The following is a 24591-nucleotide window of genomic DNA, read 5'->3' as shown; positions in this document are numbered from 1 at the left end:
TGATTTATTATTTCCTTTTCATATAATTAACAACAGATTACTTTGACCAATGAAGAAACTGGACAAATATGTGAACCATGTACAAAAATCACACATTAACTGTAGCAATCACAGGAATTACAATATGAACTACTTTGTACTTGAGCTTTAAAAACCAGAACATATAGATAAGAACGGAGAATATTTTGATCTCTTCTTTGATCTGGGAGACCGACCAAGGATCTTTCAGAGCAGTTTCCCATCACTGTAAGCAGAGCTCAGACCAGTTTTGCTGTTCTGCTCTGTTAAGGACTGCAGCAAGACAGGATTCCATATACTGTCAGTACGCAGCATTTCTAAACAATGACATCTAGAGCAGATAGTTGACAGCTTTATTCACAGAAACACATCATAAAAATTCCTCAGCTGAGACTTAGGATTGCTTCATTGAAATGTAACAGCTTCTTCCTCTACTACAAAGATAACAAAACCAGATCCTTTGTTTAAGCGGCATAATCATATCCATCTTTAAAGCTGATTTACTTTGGTTTTGTATCCTGAAAGTATTAGTCAGTTTTTTTGTCGCTGTTTAAGAAAACCTGTACTCTGTAAAGATGTTATTTATTTACCGTTGTGATAGGACACAGAGATACGTGGCCCGTGGAACAGTTCCACTCATTTTTAGTCCTCTGGACAGGTCTCAAGACTTCTCAAACTCTTGCAATACAAGCAGCATGCACATGAATAGGGCAGAGGGGAAACCAACACTTTTAAACATTTCATTTTGGCTTGGAACTTTGATTAAGTTTGACCCAATAGTTTGGAGAGGGTATTCTACACAACTTTATGCAATTAGAACACACGACACAATTTGTCTGAGAAAACAAAGGAAAAACTATCTCTGTATCCTCCAAAACTTTTTTCTAATATTATGTTTGTTTAGTTAATACTTATAGACACTTCGTGTCCGTGGTAAAAGTTCTTTTCCAAAGGTCTTCACCCGTGCCATGAAAACAAATTCCAGACCAAACTTCCTTTGTGAAGCCTCAGCCCAGGGGCCACCTTTGTTCACACCTGTGAAGGAGAATTTAAAACAGAGCTAAAATAAAATTCACCCTAATCCAGAAGTCCTAAATGATTTGTAAAGTTTATATTCTGAAACTACTGCAGTAACTCCTATTATGTTGAAATCAGTGCCATGCAACAAAAAATAAAATTACTTGTCCATGCCACAGACAGAACCAAAATCCAGCGACTCTAACAGCTCAACCATGAGACCCTAAACCATCTCAAAAATATTAACCTATTGCAGACCATAAGCGATATCGTACTGTAAGTTACACTTTTTACCTGAGGCTGGATCCAGCACAGCCCTTCTCCCAGCTCACACACTCTCAACAGAGCTTGTGTTTAGTTGTCAACTGCATTCGTTAGAGTTTATCCACAAATGTTGCAGGTAAAAGAAGCATCTCCATTCTGCACTGCAAAATATTTTGACAAGACAGTTTTCCAGCAATTCTCGCCTTTTTGTTGATACTGAATAAGAAATGTTTCAAACAACTCTTCGGGGTTTTTACAGCCCTGCCTTTTCTAACCTGAGGTGCAGGCAAGGTTAACAAGATCACCCCAACTCCAGTGACTGCACAAACGGACAAGCCAGAATCTCATTAAGCAAATGAGACACATTTTACCTATCACTGAAACCCAAGGAAAACGGTCTCGTATGTTTGCTAAAAGCAGTCACAAGTACACAGAGACAAGCACGGGGGTTTGTCACCGCCGGAGGATCCAATACCTGATGTAGACGGCAAGCCCTGCCAGGACATATTTGGCACCTCGTTTCAGAAGCCTGCCTGGCAGAGGACAGAGGAGAACATACCTCCCATTGGCAACACAGACCCTGTCCCACCGCTTCATCCAACAACTGGACACTAACAACAGCAAAAGGCTACCCAGAGACTGCTCGGCTGCTGGGGACACCCCATCCAGAGCAGCTTTCCAGAAAGGGAATCCACCGGCCCGAGATCTCTGTCCTCCCTCTCCCTGCCCGGAGCCCTCAGCAGCTCCTTCACCCACGGGCGGGCCCCGAGCGCCGCCGCCCCGCGCTGACCAACCGCTCTCCGTCCGGCACAAGCGGCACCGACACCCTGCGCGCCCTCCCGTCGGGGAGACCCTGCGGAGCGCGGGCAGGGCCCGGCGGGGCTCCCGAAAGGTCAGAGCGGCTCGGCTCGGCTCCGCTTCGCCTCCCGTCCCCTCCCCTCCCGGCCAGGGCCGCGCTGAGGAGATCGGCGCCCCACCCCCGCGCGCCGGTCCGCCCGCCCGCCTCGCGCTCTCCCCGCCCCCCGCCGCCGCCGGCCCGCGCGCCATTCCTCGCGCTCCGCCGCCCCTCAGCCGCCCCGCTCCGCACCTTTCCCTCCCTCCTGGCCGCTCGCCCCTGCCCGGGCGGCTCCGGCTCTAAGCGCCGCTCCCCGCCCCGCGCCTCGGCGCCTCCCCCAGGATCCGGCAGGCGGGGGAAGCGGAGCGGCGCGGGGGGGAATCAGGGCGCGCTCCATCCCCACGGCTGAGCCGCCGCCGTTCCTTCCCCATCAGCCACCAGCACGGAATGATCCTCCGCTCCCAGCCGGGCTGTCCCCCTGGCCGGCTTCGCCGCTCCCCCATTGGCTTCCACCTCCCCTTGCCCGCCCCATTGGCTCTGGCCTCGCGTTGCGGCGTCGCGGTTGGTCGGGACGGACGTCAATCAGGCCGGAGCCCCCGGGAGCGCCCGCCTCCGCAGTTATCAGGTTAGTGTTCGCCGCGGTGCTGGGGCTCGGGATTCCGAGCGGAGCTGGTTGAGCCCTCAAAGTCCCTGACCGCGCTGGCTTTGGGGGGGTCCACATCGGTGTCACTGCACGAGCGGAGCCGGGGACAGCGAGCGACTCCCGCCAGCCACGGACATGGACATGAAGAAAAGGATCCACTTAGAGCTGCGGAACAGGACGCCCTCAGATGTAAGCAATGCAAAAAAAAATTAATAATAATAACGATAATAAAAATCCATCCCACATTTATTTTTTTTTTTAGTGGGGGGAGAGGGGTGCATCCCAACCCCGCGGCGCTCGGGGAGGGGGCAGCGGCGGTGAGGGGGGGGCGACGGGGCCGCTGCTGCTGCCCTTGAGGTGCCTACCTGTGTGTGTGTGTGTGCGGCGGGGCCCCCCGATTTGGGGGTGCCCGGAGGCGCACGCGTTGTGGTCTAGGGGGAAACTAGAGGCTGCTCCTGACTCTGCCGGTGTGCGATGCCTTGGAGGGTGCTCGCCGTGCATTAAATAAAAAAAAATAAGTTGCTGCTCCTCTCTCGGCGTGTTTAGTTGGCAAATATTTGTACTGGGTGCTGGGCAGGGAGAGGCAGACAGGGACTGCGAGTGAGTTGAGAATGGTTTAGTTTAAAGTGCGTCTTCATTTCTTTGCAGTGATCAGGCAAGAGAGACTGGGGAGCCATATTTGTAACTTTGTAGTCCTCATGAACGCGCCCTTTCTCTCTCTCTCCCTCTCTCCAGATGCTGAGAAGATAAAAGAAAAGAATTTTAAACCAATGCTTAGCGTTTTTGGCGATCGGGTATCGCCGCCGGTAGCGCGAGCGTTGAATAAAAAAAATATTGCAAGAAATAAAACGCACTCTCCACCCCCTCCATCCCCACACACGCACAAAAAGGCTGGATGTGTGCGTGTGCGTGTTTTTCTGTCCCCCCACCCCCCCTCCCCGCGCCTTTCCCCGGGGCCGGACTTCAGGTTGTTGTTCCGCGTCTCGCAGAATAAACGAGAGAGAGAAAAACTTTGTCAGGACAAAAAAAAAAAAAAAAAAAAAAAAAAAAAAAAAAAAAAAAAAAAGGCGGGGAGGAGGGGAAGGGGAAAAAAAAAGCCACCCCAAAAATGAGTCGGTGGCGGGGGGTGCCCGGAGCCAGGCGGGGCGCGAACTCGGGGCGCGGGGAGGCGGAAGGCAGCGCGGGGAAGCCCCCTCCTCCCCGCCCCGCCAGGCCCTTGCATAATGGCCGGGCAGGGCGAGGTGTGCCCCGGCCCCGCCGCGCAAGGGGAGGAAGGGGGAACGTACCTCTCTGGGGGGCGCTGGGGAGAGGGCGGAGGCGAAGCGGCGGGACGCGGCCCCGCGGCTTTTCGGTGGCCGAGCGCGGTGTCCGAGGGACAAAGGCGGGGCAGGTCGATGGAACCTGCTCTTTAAAGTTTAAAAACTCCTGGGCGAGGAGGAGGAGAAGGATGGGGGGGGAGGAGGAGGGCTCCCGCCACCGCCGCGGCACACGCCGCCGACCCGGCGCTGCGCGGCCCGCGAGAGCTCATTGTTCGGGCGCGGGGGGCACAATGAGGCGAGCGGGGCCGGTCGGCGAGCGCCCCCCCCGCCCCGCCGAGCCGCTCCCGGCCCCGCGTTGCCAGCGCCACACCACAAGTAGGACGCGGCGCCATGTTTTTTTTCTTCCTCCCCCCCCCCCCTCCCCGCTTCTTCCACTCCTCCTCCTCAGCTGCGGCGGAGGGAACGAGCGGGCGCGGGCGGCGGCGGTGCCCGCCGCGCCGTGGAGGAGGGGGAGCCCCCCGGCCCGGCTCGCCCCGCTGCCGGCGGCTCCCGGTCTGGCAGGTCGAGGGTAGCAGCGGTGTGTGGAAGTGCGACATGAGGCGTTGGCGGAGGGGCTGTTCCTGCCGGCGCTGCGACTGCGGCGGCGGGGCCGGGCGGAGGGGCGCCCTCTCCGACATGACTGCCAGCCGCCGGGGCTGCCATTTTGTCGCCGCCGTCGCCGAGCGCGGGGCGGGAGGAGGCTCGTGACGACCACAGCGGGACGAGCCAGGAGGGTAAAAAGCCACCGCTCCCCCACCCCCTTTATTTTTATTATTTTTATTTTATCTCGTGGGGGAATTGGGGCACAGGCCGCCTTCGCACCCCGGCCTGCCGCGGGGAGCGGGCCCCACCGGGCCCCAGCGGGCCAGCAGCGCCGCCGCACCTGCAGCCCCGCCCGGGCGGGAGCGGGGCCGGGGAACGCGCCTTCCCCCTGGGCAGGGCCCTGCCGAACGTAGGTCTCAGCTTTGGGGCCTCCTTTTTTCTTTCTTTTTTTTTTTTTTTTGTTCTTTAGTTTAGGCTGATTAATCCATAACTGCTGCTACTGGAGGCTTATTCACCGTTTTAAACAGACCTGCTGTCCAAAGGCCTGATCCGCAGTGTGTTAGGTGTTAAACTGGACTTTTTTTCCTCTACTCTTGGATTTTGATCAGGTTTTGCTCAGTTCTAGCTTATGCCAAAGTTGAGAAACCTCTGATCCAGTGGGAGTTCATTGTAACTCAGAAATATACAGTAGTTAGTTGTAAATAAGGCTTATTTAATCTGTCACTTTTTACCTGCCAGCCTTTAACTGTGTGGATGGTTTCTGTGTGTCAGTCCTGCCAAGGTAGCAGATGTGACCCCTCAGCTGTAAAGCCAAATCTTCCTGATTTCGTATGAAATGGGAGAGAGATGCCATTGGGGAATGGTGTTTGGTTTAGACTCCACTTTGTAAAGCCGTTGACTACAGATGTGTGCATGGACGTTTGCGTGGTGGAGAATTCAGCATACGATTTGAAGTCTGTTGCTCTAAAATGCCTATTAAAATAAAGTTTGGCTAAATCCAGCTAGTGCTTTAGCTAAAATGCTTGGAACTGGAGTTTAGAAGTTATTCCGATGCCAGTGTCCTTTATTTATGGATTTTAGTAAGTGTTTGGGTATGAACAGGATGGTTCTGTAAATTGTTTTCATTAGTCTCTTACAGCAGTATTTCCCCTTCTGTGGGGAATCATTATTTCCAAACTTTCAAGTGCAATATAAATAAATCTTGGTGAAAATAACAGTGAATATAATTGCTTTGAAGCTTCTACCCAAATGTGCTTAAGTCTTGTGGTATGTCTTGCATTTAATATATCCTGATATCAGAGTGTGCGGGATCAAAACTTTTTGTGAATCAAAGATAAGAGGATGTTGATAAGGTGTTGTGGTTCTTTCTGTGCCTATATTGATATCTTATAGTTCGATCTGGCCAATACAGTTCTTGTGTAGAATATGGTGCTGCTGTGCAGCTGAGCGAGCTAATGCCAGCCCTTAAATCATATTTACATCTTGGCTAATAAAACATAATATAAATGTCTTGAAGTGGGGGTTGTGTAGCAGCTGTTTCTTCCTTTTGTTCCTCAGCCTCTTTCAGTTGTTCTTTTTTTAATTCTCCCTCCATTTTTATATAATTCAGTGTTGGTGTGAGGTCTGGGATTTTGGTGTTTGAATTTTTTATGGGTTTTTTTTGGGTTGTACAGCCAGAGTGGAGCTTGTGCATCCACTTTCTCCCCAGATATTTCAACTTCTTTTTAAATGGCCACTTACAATAGTGCACTTGCTGTAGCTTTTGTCACTTTGCTTACCTTATCAACATGGTTTTCGATTATAGTTAACTTCATGCTCAAAATTGGCCAAGTACAATTATCTTATGTGGGTTTCCCCCAGAGCCATCACCTGGTAGCAGTGTAAGTACTGACCTTGCCTGGGCACGTTTGTGGGTGTTCTTATTTAATTCCCATTGTAAACTCATTAGTAAAACGCAAAGACTGTGAAACAAGCTCCATGCTAAGGCTCTTCTCAGCCCTGGGACGCACAGGTAGGTTTTTGAAATTACACACGAAACTCATCCTCCGTGGTTTAGTGCTACCACGCCAGTTCATTTAGTCTGAGGATTTAGTGCTTTAGCAGCTCAAAATTGGGACGGTGGTAAAATACTGACTGTAGCACCAGGTATTTCTTACAGTTCTATGTTGCACTTTAAAACTTACTCGGCAGTCTGATTTCTGTCTGGTTTTCTGTAGATTTTAACACTGAAGGGAGATTCAGTGCAAGCATCTATACAAAGCGTCTTGCAAATAAAGAATATGAATAAAAAGGCTCTTCTCCCCTAGCTAGTTCCTTGTTGTGATACTTGCAATAAGAGTAAATAATTTAAAGTGATATGCGTCACTTAAAGACCTGCATTTAATAAAATACTTTGGTATTGTGTATGGGTGCAGGTACATAGTTTTTTATTTTCTGCAGGCTGAACGAGCTCAGAATGGGACGGGGATGCGCTGTCGGTTTGCAGCAGAGGGGGGTACGGTAGTCTTTGAGGGGCACGAGACCAGCACATACAGACTGCGGTGTGCACAGGTTATCGTGGGTGACAGCGGGTGTCTGTGCACAGGATGTTGCTGCCTTTTCTGCAGCCTCCCCAGGTGTGTGTGGCAAGTGGCATTCGTGGCTCTGTATTTCCAGAGGCAAGCCTCTAAAACAAGGGTCCTGTTGCGTGGATGCTCATCTGGGACGGGTGGCAGCCCACAGAAATCAGGCTGGAGAAGGAGTGCGATGTGAGAGCTGTTCTCTCTGAAATTTAGACTCGTTTCATGACTGACCAGAGGAGTATTTGGCAAGTTCTCTTAACCTGGACCAAGTTTTAAGCATATGAAAGGGGCAATGAACGTAGAATTGAAAAACACCAGTATATAGATTTAAAACTGGTTGCCTAATTTTCCCATTTCTCTGTGGTGCTGCCAGAAAGTACCAACTGTACTTTTTTTTTTTTTTTTAAACACTCTTCTCTTGAGAATTCCCTTTTGACCAGCAAAACATAAAGCACAGTCACAGTTACTAATTTTCCTGCGTGATTCAGGTGTGTGTCCCACTACTGGCTTAATAAAAATGCTGGGATTTAGTTGATGTGTTTTAGTCCAGCAAGAAACACATCTCCTGAAGAAACAAGGGTTCTTATCCTGCCCACCAAATGAAACAAGTTGTTGAAACAAGGAAAAAAAAATAAAGCTTCTTATTGTAAACCTTCCAGGGTTAAGCATAGTTGTTATAATGCATTCTTGCAGCAGGATTTGTATGTTGTGTATCAATAAATAGAATATACTTTTCCGCCGTTCTGTTGGAAATGTGCACTAAAAGCTCTGAGCGTCTCAAGGTACTATTAATCACGTGCAGGGATTTAGGGCTTTTTAAATTATTTATCTTTATCTGCATTTAAAAAAAAATCAGCGATGCCTCTTTAAATGTACATTGAATGGTGGCAAAAGTATCCATGGCTGTTTTCTTTGATGTTTACATCCCGTAAGGCTGATGTTGACTGATTCTTCCCACTTCATATATTCTGTGGATGACTCCCCCCATCCTCCTGCCATAAAGGTAGAGGTATTGGTAAGGTGGAGAAGCCTGAAAATGAAAAAACAGACCTATGAGATGTGCCTGAGTGTGATGTCTTGAATCTTTTTGGACTGTATTAAAAGTAAGGGAGGGTTATGGGAGTGGTTGTGGTTTGCAGGCCAGGATCCCAGGTGCCTCTGGAGTCCCAGTGCTGTGCTGGGGGGAGCAGGGCAGGACGAAGGGACGTCCCTGTCCTTGCACCCCACTGTTGGCTGACAAAGCGCTGAGCTCCCTGAACCAAACTCTGTGTCTGCAGCGAGCACCGATATTCAGGTGGGGACAGAGCAGCGATGGATTTGTTGTGCTTTGGAGTGATGGGCACTTCTCGGCTATTTCTGTGACACTGCCAGACTTGTTCTGTGTATAATTTTTCCCTGTTTCCTCTGTTGCTCTCTCCTTCAGACAAAATCACTAGTAAATATGTAGTCTGTGTTTTCTGACTAGGTTGCTAAAATCAGTCCTGAAGCCCTTGGGTATGTAAGTACAACCTTTGAAACATTTCCAGAGGGAAAAAAAAAAACCTTGGTGGTTTGCCTTTACACCACTGTGTAAAAGTTGTGCTCTCTATCAGAGCACTCACTTGTCCAGTGACTTGGTCTGTTCAACACTTTCCCTTCAAAGCCATAAAAAAGGCTGGGAAGAGCTTACCTTTTGCAAGTGTGGTTGGCCAGTGTGTTCTATAGCAGCCAGCATCTTCAGAGACTGCTTTGTGTATTAAATATGCAGATCTTAAGTTTAGTCTTAATTTCAATGTAGTGTTTCTTTTTTACGTGGGTCTCTACATCAGCCCTTTGCTGAGGGCAAATCAAAGTACATGCTACTGAACAAACCGCACGGTTCGGCTTAAAAACACTTAAAATTTCTCGCCAAAGAATTTTCAAACTAAAGGTGCAAGGCAGTCTTCTGTTCTGCTTCTGTTTTATTCAATAATAGCTGGCAGTGAATGAAAAGCACTGTGGATGTGGTGTCAGGTGCTCCGTTTCTCAGACAGAGAGAAACTGAGGCGTGGAGCAAAGTCCTGGCGTGCAGTCCCCCACAGTGGCAGAGCACTCTGTGGGTCGCTGCTTCCATCTGTAGAGAAGAGAGAAGCAAGCAACATTATTGTGAATATTAAACTGCATTTAATACAAAGGTCAAGCAATTTAACCACTTAGGTATTGGAAACAGTCTGTGTACAGAAACATTTGGAGTTTTTACAAAGTTATGCTGCTCACAGTAGGAACTGAAATGAAAAGTAGCAACACGCTTTTGAATGAAACAGCTTTCCATGTCACTGGGGTGTGTTCTGGATTGGTTAATTAGCGTGTTGCTTATGCATATGGCTACACTGACCCTTTTCAACGTGTGAGAGTGTATTTGTGTGACTCATGGGCTTCCTTGGTTGGGGGCTGTTACTTTTAGAGAAAGAAAACGGTAGATTATTCTTTCTGGAAGTTTTTTAGTACTGGAGATGCCTTGTAATTAGATACGAGTGTAAGACGCAGAATTGCCAAGACTCTTCACCCTTCTGCTGCTTCTGTATTTCCCTTGGACCTTTAGTTTCTTTCAGAACAGAGCAAAGGGACGTAAAATTTCTTGGAGCCATATGCATAGCTCTCGGGGTTGATAGCTATACTATGTAAAATATTAAAGGTTAAAATGAATTTGTTGCTGTTGAGCCACGTTTTTTCTGAGCTGTGCGAGCAGCCTTAAGCTGTCTCTGAATACAGAGCAGCTTTGATTTAAAAATCCCCACAACAGCAACCAAATAAACAAAATAGGAAATTTTTTCTGTTTATCCTCCCCTGCTGTTGTCCCTTTGCCGGGGTAGGGGTGACGCAGGAAAATGAAGAACACTAATTGTGCTCATCCTTGTGAGAGTTATTGTAAACAGAGCCCAGCTTAGGGGAGTTGAAAAGGTGGCTTTAAACTGCTGTTTTACTGCATCACTTTGAACTTGGTGACAGTGACTTAACAAGCTGTGACGCGTGTCCACAGAGATGTCCATGTTGTCACTGCATCATTCTTGGTCCCTCAGCAAATGTTTTCATGCAGTTCCTTGGTTGCACCCTTGTCTGGAGTAAATCTGAATTTCTTCATCATGTGATAGTTGGATCAACTGAATTAAATACCAAGCGCTTGGTAGGGTATAGCTTACAGACGTGGAGTAAACCTGTGTGAGAACCACGGCGTTATAGTTCAGAGCAGCATCAGGGTCCCTGCATGTCCATGTGCCTTGGTAGGGGAAAAACGTGAGAGGCACCAAAACTGCATTAAGTGATACTAGATGCTCAATTTGGGGCTTCTAAAACCCTCTGCTGGAGCATCCAAAAGTATTGGTGGGAGTTTCCAAGAAAGAGATGAAGAGGAGGAATTCCACTATGAAAGTTTGATGGGTTTGCATCATTTGGAGAAACCGTAGCTGAATTCTGAGGTCGAGCAGTAGTTTTACATGACCTCATTGCAAGAATTTGGAGTTCCAGCTTGGTCGAATGGATATAAAATAGGCAAAAGAGGTAGAAGTGGAGCAGGTTGCTGTTGAACTGGACTGTGCTGGATGCTGTTTTGTTCAGCAGTTGTGAATTCCTGGGGACCAAAGGGGCTGGTTGCAGAGCACTGGTGGAAGGGAACCTTTAGGGGGGCCCTAATGAAACTGAAGATCTTGGTGTTAGGTTTATGGTTGGACTCGATGATCTTAAAGGTCTTTTCCAACCAAAATGATTCTCTGGTTCTTTTCTGTGATCTGCCTTGAATGCAGGTGGCAAATAACATGCGGTGCTGTCTTCATTTAAAAAAAAAATTTGGTTCTTCAAGTTGGTGACATTTTGGTGACCACCTTCAAGCAGACATAGCATCATGTCTTTGAGCCTTCAGACCAGCTTCATTAGCTCAAGGAATTAAGTAGGCTGCTTGTTGAAGCATTTTTTTGGCCTGGTCATGTTCCACATAGTATCTGAAATGGAAATTATGCAACATTTCACTCATTCCAGTGGTGCCTTGATGGAAGTTTGTAAAATTGAGCATGGAGAACATTGTATGCTTCCCACCACTATGGAGCTAGGCTGGAATGATGGGCTGCTGCAAGGCTTGGGCATTATCCTGAGCCTTTTCACATCCACACCTTCCCCAACAAACGGGAACATCGTGACTGTGGAGGGCTGGCTTCTCCTAAACTTTGCTGCACAAATGAAGTGGAATCGAAACCCAAGGAGGTCCATTTCTGGTCAAGGATTCCCAAATCTGTGAGTACAGATCTAGAACCCAGTCTGGGAACAGAAGGAGCCAGCTCCTGGCAGTAACGGTCACTCTGTACCACGGGGCAATGCAGGGCTTGGCATGGACTTTGCAGGCTTTTGAGACCAAAAAAACCCCAAAGACACAACCCTGGGTACCTTGAAGAAATGCTGCTGCATCTGGGAGAGAATCAAGTTGTCTCTGCTTTCAAAAGGAATTCAGACTTGTTTCCACTTACCACAACAGGCTTCCGTTGCTCTGCCTTCCCTTCTTTCCACAGCTCTGCCCTCCTCCAAATGAAATTTCCATTGGGTTCAGGGGTATGAAGGACTTCTCTCAGTGCTCCCCTGGATCACCTGGTTGGGAGCAGTGCAAGACAAGAGTTAACACCCTTGTCTTTAGCTGCTTTATTCCATGAAAATGCCACACGGTGGGATGTTCCTGTCCTAGGGGTACCATATGCAACATACACTTCAAAAGCATCTGGTCCATTGTGCTGAAAATGAGATGTTACAGCCTTTGCTGTTCCTGCTTGTAAAGCCAGCAGAATGGCATTTGTACTTGTAAATTTTGCCTTTTATCTTTTAAAAGTGATGTTCACAGCTGTGTCCTTCTGTCACCTTGTTAAGCTGTCAATTACAGAGCAGGGTTCAGGAGCTCGGTCCCAAGTTCGTGGGTCTCCGTTCCCCAGGGGTTGTAGTCTTTGTGAAGTAAGAGACTTTGCCTTTTTACATGTTACAACAAAAATGTAGATTAAAGGTTAAGGTGATAATGTGTGCGGCTTAGTAGTTATCTTTGTATAATTATATTCTATTGATCGTGGATGTGTTGATGAGAGTGTGGGCCCTCATGGAGAGGCAGAGGAAGGTCTGATGGGAACCCTGCACGGTGAGTCCCAGATGTCACAGAATCACAGGATGGTTTGGGTTGAAGAGACCTTCCCAGCTCCCCCAGTGCCACCCCTGCCATGAGCAGGGACATCTTCACCAGCTCAGGTTGCTCAGAGCCCCGTCCAGCCTGGCCTGGGATGTCTCCAGGGATGGTTCATCCAACACCTCTCTGGACAACCTCGGCCAGGCTTTCACCACCCTCAGTGGAAAAAATTTCTTTCTAGATGTCACTTGTGGTGACTCCCATGAAATCTGCTGGCTGCTCACACATGGTTGCCTGTACTTAACCCAGGAGTTGGTCGGAGTCCCACAGTGCACCCCGTGGCTATTTTAAGGACACCATATATGCATTTGGGAGCACAGTGTAATGCATTGACTGTACTAGGAAACAGATAACAGCCTTTGGTTATCAAGCCGGTAGTAATGCAGAGTGTGATGTCATGAGGAGGTATGGAGGATGCTGTCATGCACAATTAACGGAGATGTGATGTCATGTGCTGAAAGCGTCTGGGACCATCAGAAATAGAAACTGGGATGAGCAGGGAGAGCAGGTCGGAGGTGTGTGGGCTGGAGAGTTTGTTGGAGAAGCAGCAATCTGCTTGCTTGTATGTGGCTGCAGAAAAGGGCTGAGAGCAGCAAGCCACAGCGTGCAGCTGGCGCAGGAGCGTGGGGACACCCAGGGTCACCTGCTCAAGGGGGTGGTACCCACTGGGTGGGGGACAGGGACAGGAGAGCCTTGGGGACAGGGCAGGACATTGAGCTGGGCTGTTGGGAGCTGTACGATCTGTAACATCCCCGGCCAAGCACTGGTGGTGCCTTATCATAAATGCTATCAGAGATGTGGTTGTACACCACGGGAACCAACCTCACCAGCTGCTCCTGGGTTTCTGCTCGACGTTGACCTGCGGGTGCCTTCTCAGCTGCTGGGTAAGGATTGCGGTGTTATCTGGGGTGGTTGGTTACCGACGGCATGTTGCTGTTCCACCCTTTCTCACCATGGAGCGATATTTTTAGGAGAGGGAAGGAAAATACAGCTTGTGGTTCGTCTTGTGCTAGTCCTTACCTTGTACTAGCACTTACTCCAATTAGTGCTTTGATTTGCCTACGTGTTGACCCTGTAAACTTCTGCAAGTTGGATCTTCCTGTCTTTGGTGCAGCTAAACACAAATTAGCTGAGGACACTTATTCCCATAGCCTATCTCTCCAAACCGATCATCCTCCCTAATTCTGGCCATTCCTCCCTGTGTCTGATATTCTGGAGACCGCAGTGCAATACAACTAAATGGGTTCAGACTGGTTGAGACCCACTCATCTCCTTCAGGTATTAATACATGACAAGACTCGGAAAGCGTGTTCACCGGGGCTGCTTCCATCTGGCAAAGGTTTATTCTGTGTTTTGGTGACAGAATCTGAGGAAAGAAATGTAAAAGCCTTATCTTACTGTGCCTTCTCAGGGAAGTTAGTAGATGTTTGGAGAGTGATTCAGGAGCTGGAATTTTCCTTTAAGATTACAAAGACTTCTGAAAAAAACAAGGGTTTTTAGCCCTCCTGTCATACGTTTGTGGTAGTGAGCTGGTTTAGATGGGGTGCAGCTTTACTGCGATCACCTTCCCTCTTCTCCCCAGCTGTGTACAGACATGGCTACGTTGTCACAGCCCATTGGGGCTGTAACAGGCCTGGACGTGGCCCAGTGGCCCCACACAGGGCTGAGGGGTGAGGAGAGACCCTGGAAAAGTGCCCCGTGAATCCCCCAGCGGGGTTGGGGGGCAGTGCCCTCCCCGGGAGGACAGTGTGGCTGCTGAAGCATGACAGCATGTTTTTGGGGAGGAGATGGGAAGTGAGGGTGGAGTTCTCAGGACTGCAGGCTGAGGGGTTATGGGCAAACAGCTGAGACTAATTTTAGTACTTATTGATGGTAGTTTTTATTGCTTGTAGTGTATGTGAGAGAATTGGGTATGGTGCAGCGAGTATGCACGTGGCAGCAGAGTTGGGAGAAGCCCTGTGAGCCCAGTTCATCCTCCTTTTGCACATGTGTGTTTTCTACAGGGTTCTTAAATCTCTTCAAACATAAAATCATCTTAATCCTGACTTGAATTTTACATTGTGGAGTCAGGCTTTCTCAGAAGCGACTCAGCGTGTTACTGTAGCACTGACCACATCACTGAGACAACGCTGCTCCGGTTGTTCTTGCAGAGCGTTCGGAGCATCTTGCTCTGCCGCTTCCTAAACAAGCCCTTCGATTCCACCAAGCATTCCACCCCCTGCAAACCTGACCGGTTTTATACTGTGAGAGCTTCCCATTAGAGCTGGTATCTTGGTACTGGTCTCGGCAAAGGAGGGGATTGCAGTTCTGTGTCAAAGTTTTCTGGAAGGTGGAGAGGAAGCAGCAGCCTTGCGCTAAAAAGAGCAAACTAAATGTAGAAGACAGTTGGCTCTCATGCCACTGTATTTTTTGGTTTTTTTTTCTTCTACATCCGTGACTATTTCCAGCTCCCCCTCAAATCTCTTTTCCACCCCCAGAAAGGCTCTGTCTGGTTTCCCATTTGCCTCTTCTCCATCCTTGGGATGATGCAGCGCTGGATGTCCCAGCTCCAGGGTGAGAGCAGATGCCGGTTCTTTCTCAGTGTGGGGTTTAGGTGCAGCTTAGCTCTGTGCCTTTGGTCTCCTGCATAACTCGGAGCTAAAACCAACCCTAAACTATGCTGGCTGCTGTGAGCATTTCCCTCCTGCCTCGCTGCTTCGTCTTCCCATGCCTGCTCTTGCAAACTTCCTTTGTGAGGAGGATAAGGCAAGAAAAAACATCGGGGCTGTCCAGCTGTGCACCACCACGGGCTCTCATTTGCCATCCTGCCCCCGAAACGTGTCTGTAGGTGGGTGCTGCTCCCTGGCTGGGGTGATAACTGGGCGGGCAGGGGCCTCTGGTGCTGCTGGGTGAGGAGACAAACGGGGAGCGGAGGCTCTTGTGCTCTGGCTTTGGGGTGGAGCTTCTTTATTTTACCTTTTTTCTTTTTCTTTTTTATTTTTTGGCGGGTACTCCGTGTGTGTGTGAAGCAGATGACTGAGAAAACTCTGTATTTGTCCCCAAATTTATCTCACTGGAGGTTCGTGATACTTAAATACTGTTACAGTAAGAAGGTACGCATGTTTGCATTTAAAATGGATTTCATGCTGTCCAAATTTCAAAGCAAAGAGGATTTTTTTTTTTTTTTTTTTTTTTTTTTAGTTCATTTTGGGGGTTTTGTTCCCCCTCAGTGGAATAGACATATGTGGGATCGGGACTTGGATCTTTGTTTTTTTCTAACAGCCTAAAATTCTTCTGGAAGACTTTTGGGTAGTCATTCCCTATCATAATTCTTCTAGGAAAATTGTAGAGTCTTGGAAAATGTATTTCCTGTCTAACGCTGATCCTCCTACTCTCAATGAATCACTTGTGCTCTCATGTTGCTTTGGGCCGACTTCCCTATTGACTTCAGTGCCTGGGATTTAATTAGAAATCTAGGGATGTTGTTTGGAGCTATAAAGCTACATGGGCTGCTTCTCTGTGCTGCGGGATTACAGTAATAAAAAATTAACAAAATTAAATATTTGCATATTAACTGTCCTTGGTGTGAAGGGAAGAGCTGCTTCGTGTTCCTGCACACACCGCTCTTGCAGGTTTGTTTGATCCTTGAGGTAAAGCAGCACCCTCCCCCCCGCCCCTTTCCAAACCTACAGACAAACCTCGGGCACGGGACAGGGGCTGTGGTGCATGTGGAACGATGGGTTTCCTGGGTATTTTATAGGAGAGAAATAAACTCTAGAAATTCTCTGTTGATGTGAAAGATGTCTGTATATTCCCTGAATGGGTGGACCCACCCTTGGGGTGACCGTCCTTGGTGACAGAGCTTCCCCGGAGCCCCACAAAACCATGCTGGCTGCTCAAGGACTGGAATCCTGCAAGGCTGACCTGGCGTTAGGGTGAAAAGGAGCGGTTTTATTCAGGGTGGGGTGTGTTTAGCATCTCTTTTGCATCGATGCTGTTGGTTTGTGTCTGTTGAAGATAGCACCTGCAAAAAGAGTGGTGTTCTGGTTAAAAAAAAAAATAAACCCAACAAAGCCGTGCAGCCTGTGCGTTGTACACAGCAGCGGGGCCGCCTGGCTCTGGCTGTCCCGCAGGTCCTGTGCTGCTCGGGGACATGAGGACATTATCTCCACCTCTCCCTTGCAGCCTCCCTGCTGCAGAGGGGCCAGTGAGATAAGGGCTGCGCTGAGCGCTCACCAAAACCTGGCTTAGGGTCCCCAGAACCTCCTGCAGGTCTCAGGAGTGCCTGAGCAGATGGTGATCTCTCCACGCTTGAAAAGCTCTGATAATTTTTGCATGCAGAGAGAAGCTGTTGTAACAACTGATGATACGTTGTAATAGCACACGAGTTGTACGGAGTGTCAAAGTTGTAGGTTAGTTTAAAAATAAATAGATTGTTTTCCTGGTGTGTTTTTTTTTTTTTCTTTCAGTCTGATTATTGCTTACATTTACCACACTACTTATAACAACCAAATCAGTTAAACCAGGATTAAGTTTTTGAGCTGTCTACATTGTTTATAGAACAACACACAGGTGGGCAGTTGAGGCATAGCCAAATATCTGTGTTTCTGAGACACTGCTAACCACATCAGCAAAAGGAGTCAGACGCTCAAAATAACTTTTTGCATACTTGCCACTTTACCGGAATCCCGTTCATTTTTGCCTGATCCGTGTCGTCCTTTGTTTGCGAGTGAAATCTTTATGCTTTCCACACAGAATGTCTTATGCGCATCTTGCTTTGTTGTCTTTCCAGGTTAAAGAACTTGTTCTTGACAACTGTAGGTCGTACGAAGGCAAAATTGAAGGCCTCACAGATGAGTTTGAAGAGCTGGAATTCTTAAGTACAATCAACGTAGGCTTAACCTCAGTGGCAAACTTACCAAAGTTAAACAAACTTAAGAAGGTAAATAAAATGTCCTACGCCATATCCCTCCTTCTTTGCACTATACTGCATGTGTGAAATAGCTGTTTGTATAAAAATGTCAGTTAGCTGGCCAAACTGCTTTGCGGTACATGTTTGCACTCAAAACTCAAGATGTTTATGTGCCTTTTAGCTCGAGCTAAGCGACAACAGAATCTCAGGAGGACTGGAAGTGTTGGCAGAAAAGTGTCCGAACCTCACGCATCTAAATCTAAGTGGCAACAAAATAAAAGATCTCGGTACAATAGAACCTCTGGTAAGTTGCTGAAACCAAACCCCATTTTGTGAGGAGGCGTTTCAGGCTTGGAAGGCCCGAAGCAGCTTGCAGTGGGGCGTTTCTGGAGCTTATCTCCACGGGCAGGTTGCTGCGGGCTCAGCCTGGCCCGGGGCTGTCCTGCCAGCCTGGGCGCTGCTTCCCTCTAGCGGCTTGCACCGTGGCCTGGGCTGGATCCCAGACACTCTGCTTGAGCTCGGTGTGTTTTTCCCTGAACAGCTAAAAATTCTGTTCCCTAAAATCATAGCGTGTCCTGAGCTGGAAGGGACCCACAAGGATCAGAGTCCAACTCCTGTCCCTGCGCAGGACAACCCCACAGTTCACACCGTGTGTCTGAGGACGTGTCCAGTCTCTTCTTGAACAGTCAGGCTTGGGGCTGTGACACCTCCCAGGGGATCCTGTTCTAGTGTGCAGCATCCTCTGGGTGAAGAATCTTTTCCTCATGTCCTCTCCCAGCTCCTTCCTGCTGCTCTCCATCCCCTGCTCACCCTCCTTGTGCTGCTTATTGCTGAGATCAAGTTTGTCAGGTTGCAGTTCCAAAAAGCAATTCTGATCGTGCTGTTTTCTAGTTCTTGCTTTGTGTGCCCTTTGCTCTCCAAAAATGAAGAGGTTTGGCTCCTGCTTATTTCCCAAATACTTGCTGCTAAAATGTCTCGGAGCAGTTCTCAGCCGGTCCATCTCAGCTCTCCTTTCCCCCAGCAGAAGGGAAGAGCAGAACCGTTAAACTCACAGAACAAACAGTTGAGAGAAAGGATTGTAACTGCTCCCGGTTTCAGGCTCATTGTTTTCTTGATGCCACTGTTGCTCTACATGGTGAACTTCAGAAGGGAGTTATTGCTACAAATCCTCAGCTGCTTGTGCCTTTGAAGTGCAGTGGGCAATGCAGACTACCAAAAAAAAATATTCAAACCAGGAACTGAATTCCTGTTGCATTTCTAAGCCTTTTTCTGTTTTTCCGAAGGCTAAGGTACAATCATTAAAGTTTTTTGAAATATCTCTTAGCAAAATTCTTGTGTCCAGGGTAGTCTGTTTCTTTTTCCAAGGAAAGGGGTAGTTTAAATACATCTGACTGCTGGCTCTGATATCTTGCCTTGTGCTTTTGAGGTAACTGACTGGACTATTATTTATCCTTAGCAGCATGTGTAATTTTGCACATTACCTCTTTCCAGACTTCAGTCCTCTGCTTGCGAGATGCTGAATGTGAGAGAGGATTTTCCCCTCTCAGACACCAAAGCAGCAGTGGCCAAGCATTGTGGATTTCTGTTCCATGCCAGTTTAGTAGGCAGAGACCAAAACAAGCCTTTCTTTTGTTATGGGAAGCACTTGAGCACAGTAACTCTGGCTGCTGTTGCATTCTCTGCTCGATAGAAAATTATTGTGACACTGAACTTCAGAGACTTTTCTTTCTTTGCAGAAAAAGTTAGAAAACCTGAAGAGTCTAGATCTTTTCAATTGCGAGGTAACCAACTTGAACGATTATAGAGAAAACGTATTCAAGCTCCTCCCGCAACTCACATACCTCGATGGCTATGATCGGGACGACAAAGAAGCACCGGACTCTGATGCCGAGGGCTACGTGGAGGGCTTAGACGACGAGGAGGAGGATGAAGATGGTATGTGAATTGTGCTATTTAGTGTACGTAAGTTAAGAGATTGATATGCTGCCTAGTACATTTTGCTTCCAGCTCTGACTTGTTGGCAGGAGAAGGGTGTTCTCAGCAGCTCCTTCCTGGCTGATGTAAAGGAGAAGTACCTCAGTGTCCTCTGAAGGAACGAGGGGAAAGGAGATGGGCAGGGCCTGAAAGAGCTACTTTCTCAGTCTTATCTCTAGTGAAAGACCGGGACGACAAAGAAGCACCGGACTCTGATGCCGAGGGCTACGTGGAGGGCTTAGACGATGAGGAGGAAGATGAAGATGGTACGTGAATTTGTGCAGCTTGGCGTGCAGTAGTTGAAAGGTTGATGTGCTGCGTGGTATGCTTTGCTTCCAGCTCAGGTGTTGGCAGGAGAAGGGTGTTCTCAGCAGCTCTTTCCCACTGATGTGCAGCAGAAGGACCTTGGTGTCCTCTGAAGGGACATGGGCAGGGCCTGGAAGAGCTGCTTTCTCAACTGTACCTCTAGTGAAAGGCTGTAGAAGAAAGGGGCCAGGAGGAGCAGTAAGACAAGCAGAAGGACACTGAAAGAGTTCAGAGAACAGTAAACCCCGGGCGTGAGGATGTGAGGGAGAAATGGGTGAGAAAGGACATGCTGTGGTTTTCCAGGAACCCTGTGAGCAGGGAAGGGTGAGCAGTTGTAGAGCCTGGTGGAGAAGGATCGGGTGGAGAACCAGATCGGGCATACAAAAATGTATCTGAGTCAAGGAATTAGGAAGCTAAGGCGCTAGCTGCTCTGTGGGGACAAAGTGAACCAGTTGGTATCAGGCAGAGAGGAGAGTGTGTGCTGGAGCCTTTCTGGGTCAGCTCTGTGACAGGCACTAATGAAGCAGCAACTTTTTAATGTTAGGAGAACACACGGTGGGTCCCACCGTGCTGTAGGTGCTGTTCTACCTCCCTGGCATTAGTGTACCCGTTAGATGAGGATCTGGCTGAGTTTGGGGAATTTGCTGGACTCTCCAAACCCAGCTGCACAGCAAAAGCAGAATAGCTGGACTTGCAGTTTTCCCCAGAGCGCTGGTGAGGGGCGAGTGCCGCAGCAGGGCCTGGCAGAGCACGCGGCTTCCACAGGGACAGCTTCAGAGCACGAGTCTGAGCCTGCGTTCAAATGCATGAAAAAAGCTCCATAATACCAGTCCTGCAGCATCGGGGGGGAAAAAAAAATCTGGTTTGTTGCTTGTGTGAGTTGCATTGAATGTCTTTTCTCTTGAAATAAGATTGCAGACCTCAAGATGGATTGTGTGACCCTTGAGTGTTACTCTGGCAGCGTCAAGATGAGGGGTGTCCCCTGGGGAGGGTTCCCCATGCACAGTTGGATTGGAAACTTCTGCTGCCCAAGTTCTGGTGGAAGCAGGTGGACACTTGCAGATGAAGAGCTGCGAGCGTCCCATGGGTTCGAAACCATGTATGAGAATGATAGAATATTAGTAGTGGGAAGTGGAGCAGCTGAATGTAAAGCGTTCCTGAGGCTGTCGTGACTTACTGCTGGGTCCCCAGAGCGCCTCAGAGCATGGGTGCAGCTGCCGCACTGCCCTGTCACCAGGCTAAAGTGGCTCAGGACCACATCTGGCAGCTGCAGAGCTGCCTTTAATTCAGTCCTGCCCTTACATGAGGCTGTCCTGCCCTTACATGAGGCTTTCGGTTCACTCCTTTTGTCAATAGGAGGTCACTTCTTGAGTGGAAATGTTGAAAAAAACCAGTAAACTTTCAATGTCTGAGTGGTTAATCTTGTTTGTCTGTATAGAAGAGGAGTATGATGATGACGCTCAGGTAGTAGAAGATGAAGAAGATGAGGAGGAGGAGGAAGAAGGAGAAGAGGAGGATGTGAGTGGAGAAGAGGAGGTAAGGGTTTATGCAGTTAATAATGGCTGTGAACATGCTCTAACTGGGAACAGTTGGTCAAGAAATGGACTAAAAGTTGGAGCATACTTGAAGAGTGTGGTTGGTTTTTGAGGTGGGGGAGGTTTTGAGGCATCCCTGCATATGAGCCAGCTGCCATCTAGTGACCAGTGACGTGAAATCATTCTGTTTACTGGGCTCATGGCAAAAATATTGTCAGGAACGTCCGCAGAGAGGTTCGTGGGTCCCGAGAAGAGCTGGGGGTACAGATGAGAGAGTGGTACGTGAGTTACTGACCCGGGGCTCTCACGAGGTTCTTCCTTGGCCGTGTACATTGTGGTTCCTGAGGACGCTGAACTCCATCGTGCGGTCCAGCTCTGTGTGGGGTATGCTGAGCCAGCCATGTATCAACATTTGACTCCTGAATGGTTGATCAGTCTCTTCTCAATGGCACCAGCAGCTCCTCAGGCTCTGGGGATGTCTGGTTGTGTTTTAACTCTGCCCTCAGAACTTATGCTATCTCCTGCTGACCAGCCATCCAGCTTTACTAAACTCAGGACATCATAACAAAATTTTCAGTTATGTATCAACGTGAGGTATAAAACTTTTCTCATTGAGGACTTAAATCTAGAAATGGCTGCTATGATCGCTTCTGATTTTCTGCAATAAAACTTGGGCCAGAGTCCAGTTATACTGCAGTGTTTATGTAAGCATGTGGGAAGTGTCTGCCTCTTTGTTCGGTTTTTGTTTAGGATGCTTCAAGGACTTTCCCTCAGCTGTAAAATGCTTTTGGATATTGCCAAATTGTGAGAGGTCCTGCGCTGAAACCGACTTCTTAAATTCTTCCTTTTTTAATCCAGGAGGATGAAGAAGGCTACAATGATGGCGAGGTAGATGACGATGAAGATGAAGATGAGCCCGGTATGCCAGTAATCCGGTTTTTGCTAGAGATAAGAATAATTGATTTTTTTAAAAAGTAAAATACCATTTTGTAAAAAGCAGGCTTGTGTTTTTGTTCCTGCTCCTTTGGTAACAAGCCAGTTGCCAAAGCAGAAGCTTGTTGAACTTGTTCAGCTTCTCAGCAGTCATATAATTCAAGTTGTGTTTTATTTTCTAGATGAAGAACGGGGACAGAAGAGAAAACGAGAACCTGAAGATGAAGGGGACGAAGACGACTAAACTGAATAACCTATTTTGAAAATTTCCTATTGTGATTTGACTGTTTCTACCCTGTATTTCCCCTCCCCACACCCCCAACCCTTTTTTTTCTTTTTTTTTTTCTTTTTTTTCTTTTTTTTTTTTTTTCTGATTGTAATGTTGCTGTGGGAACGAGAGGGAGAAGCAGACTGGGTGGGCAAGGGAATAAAATACTATTTTTACTGCCACTCCTCCTCCTATTCATTTTGATTTTTTTTCTTTTTGTCCCTCTCTTAGTCCCTGTAACTGCAATAGTAAGTATAAACCAAGTGGTAATTTGTTTCTTATTATTGGAGTGGATAGTTTGACATCTTTAAAAAAAAAAATGAGAGTTTCAAGATCAGTGGATGAAACCCCAAACACACGTACTTTGTTCTGAGGCGGCTGAATCGCGTTGGCTGTTGGGATTTTTCCACCGCTGCCAGTGACTAAATCCATTGGGAGCGTTTTTTTGGGGGATGCTGCGAATTTCGGCCACACGTCCCCCCGCAGCAACAGGGTGAGAGCGGCATCGTGACCTGTCCGTGAATGACTGCCATTTTCAGCCAGCGCTTTCCCTGCTTTTCTAGGTACCTTTTCTTTCGCTCTTTGTAAATAGTGACCAAATGTTTTTGTTGTTTTTTTGGGGGTGTTCCTTTGGATCTGGTTTGTGGGGTGAATTTGCAGTCCCGTTCCCTTTCCTGCCCCGTGTGTTGTGTGTTTTCCTTTCTGTTTTGGGGTTATATTTTTTTTTTTTTGGCTAGGGTATAGCCAATACACTGAAAATGGCAGGCATTTAAGTATATATATAAATATATATAAAAAGTGTTCCTAATTCCTGAGTTACTAGTGAAATGAATTTGACAATTGTAATAAAAAAATGTTTCAACCCTTTTAAATAAGGTGTGTACTATTTTGGTCTGTAATATATAACACCTAGTCAATTTTAAGTGATGAGAAACTACTTCCACTTGTGCTATATACTTTGAAAATTTTTACAAACCTAAATACAGGAGGCGGTTCCGCATGTAGGGTAGGAGGTTTCTTTTCATACACTCAAGCACGAGATACTAATACAAAATTGTATTTTCTTACCTAGTGGAAGTCAGTAAAATGACTGAAAATACCTAGTGAATGTACAGTTTTACTTTCATATCCCTCTTTAAAATAGCTTTAGAAGTGACTTGTATTTCCTAGTCAATATTTCATCTGTATAAATACATTTGCAACAGGTTTTGGTTTTTGTTTTTGTTTTTTTTTTTTCCCAGAAGAGCCAAACTTTGAGTTTTATGTCTGTTTGTCATTGATGAATTTCAATAAATCTTTTTATACAATTTTTCTGTGGCTTATTTGAGTAAAATGGGCCACTGGGAAGGAATCACGTACCTTTAAAAAAAGCCATTTACTAAGCTAGTCTGGTAAATTCCCTGATATTTTTAGTAGCCTGATGATGCGTTTTGCTCCATAAAAACTACTCTTAACCACAGTTGGGTGAAACCAAGGGAGAGGTTGTGGCTTTAAAGCAAATAACGATATGCTATTTTTCTTTCAGGTTGAGGCTTTTTCCTCTGTTACCAGCACAATTACTGCAGTTAAACGTGTTCATTTCTGCTATTTAATCCTGTCCCTGTTTATCCAGGCCCAAAAGAACCAACTCTTGGTTTCCTTCATCTGAGAGAAGTGCTGTGGTTCGATGTGTGAGTTTGGGGTCAGTACATGGAGTTTGGGGTCAGTATATCAAGATTTGGTCACCTCAGACTGTGATTTACTGCCAGCCCAGAGCTACATCTTCATGTTTTCCTCTCTTGTGAACAAGTCGCATATTAAAGGTGAATGACATAGCAAGTAGCATATTCTGCCTACTTAAAGTCTCTGTGCTACGCGGGAGGTTTTCCAAAGACGCAGCTTTTTCCTGGAGCTGTTAGAAGGAATCGCAGCAGCCAGACTCGACCTTTTTTGCCCGATGAGCCTCGGCAGGTCCTGGAGATGTGACAAACAAGGATGCCCAGACGAACGTCCCCTTGGTGCGCAGTGGATGCAGCAACACCAGGCTCATGCCGTGATGCTGAGGTGACAAATATTTGGTTGAACCTTTGTCACTTGTTGGCTTGTGAGGCAGTTTTTTGAATCCCGGGAGCATTCAGAAGCCCTTCGGCTCCTCTCCTCTTGTAAGTGAATGGCCCGGTGTCATTTCAGTGACTTCTCTTTGTAGCATTAATTGTTTCAACGCTTACTTTGAGATTAGTAAGTTTTTCTGAAGAAAATGGCAGCAGCAAGAGCTTTGTTTGCTTTCCCCGTGAAGCAGCATCCTGTTCCCTGTTCTGAAGCACCAATCTGGGAGATGTGAGAGAGTGAAGAGGGACGC

General features: G+C 47.4%; 1 protein-coding gene and 1 long non-coding RNA gene across 4 annotated transcripts; one reads left to right on the top strand and one right to left on the bottom strand.

Moving 5' to 3' along the window:
- Positions 1 to 348: 348 nt before the first annotated feature.
- Positions 349 to 2485, bottom strand: LOC308044275. Of its 2 annotated transcripts, none has more exons than XR_013922576.1 (3): positions 2387 to 2485; positions 1330 to 1460; positions 349 to 1053 (listed from the first exon to the last, which is right to left on the bottom strand). It is a non-coding gene; the product is annotated as an uncharacterized lncRNA (long non-coding RNA). The 2 variants fall into 2 exon arrangements; XR_013922577.1 differs by having other exon boundaries at positions 1330 to 1455; positions 2387 to 2474.
- Positions 2486 to 2774: 289 nt separating this feature from the next.
- On the top strand, positions 2775 to 23560 carry ANP32A (acidic nuclear phosphoprotein 32 family member A). 2 transcript variants are annotated; one of them, XM_080350862.1, is made up of 8 exons: positions 2775 to 2966; positions 17118 to 17267; positions 17419 to 17541; positions 18974 to 19172; positions 19379 to 19477; positions 20956 to 21053; positions 21911 to 21971; positions 22168 to 23560. In XM_080350862.1, exons 1-8 carry the CDS (start codon positions 2913 to 2915, stop codon positions 22227 to 22229), a joined length of 846 nt encoding a protein of 281 aa, XP_080206988.1. In that variant the 5' UTR covers positions 2775 to 2912; the 3' UTR covers positions 22230 to 23560. The 2 variants fall into 2 exon arrangements, with proteins under 2 accessions (XP_080206988.1, XP_080206989.1); XM_080350863.1 differs by lacking the exon at positions 2775 to 2966 and adding an exon at positions 15118 to 15438.
- The last annotated feature ends 1031 nt before the right edge of the window (positions 23561 to 24591 follow it).

This window comes from Nesoenas mayeri (assembly GCF_963082525.1).
Source record: "Nesoenas mayeri genome assembly, chromosome: 11".
Taxonomy (NCBI): Eukaryota; Metazoa; Chordata; class Aves; order Columbiformes; family Columbidae; genus Nesoenas; species Nesoenas mayeri.
The sequence above is the reverse complement of the archived record's forward strand: the minus strand, read 5'-3'. Positions and strand labels throughout refer to the sequence as shown.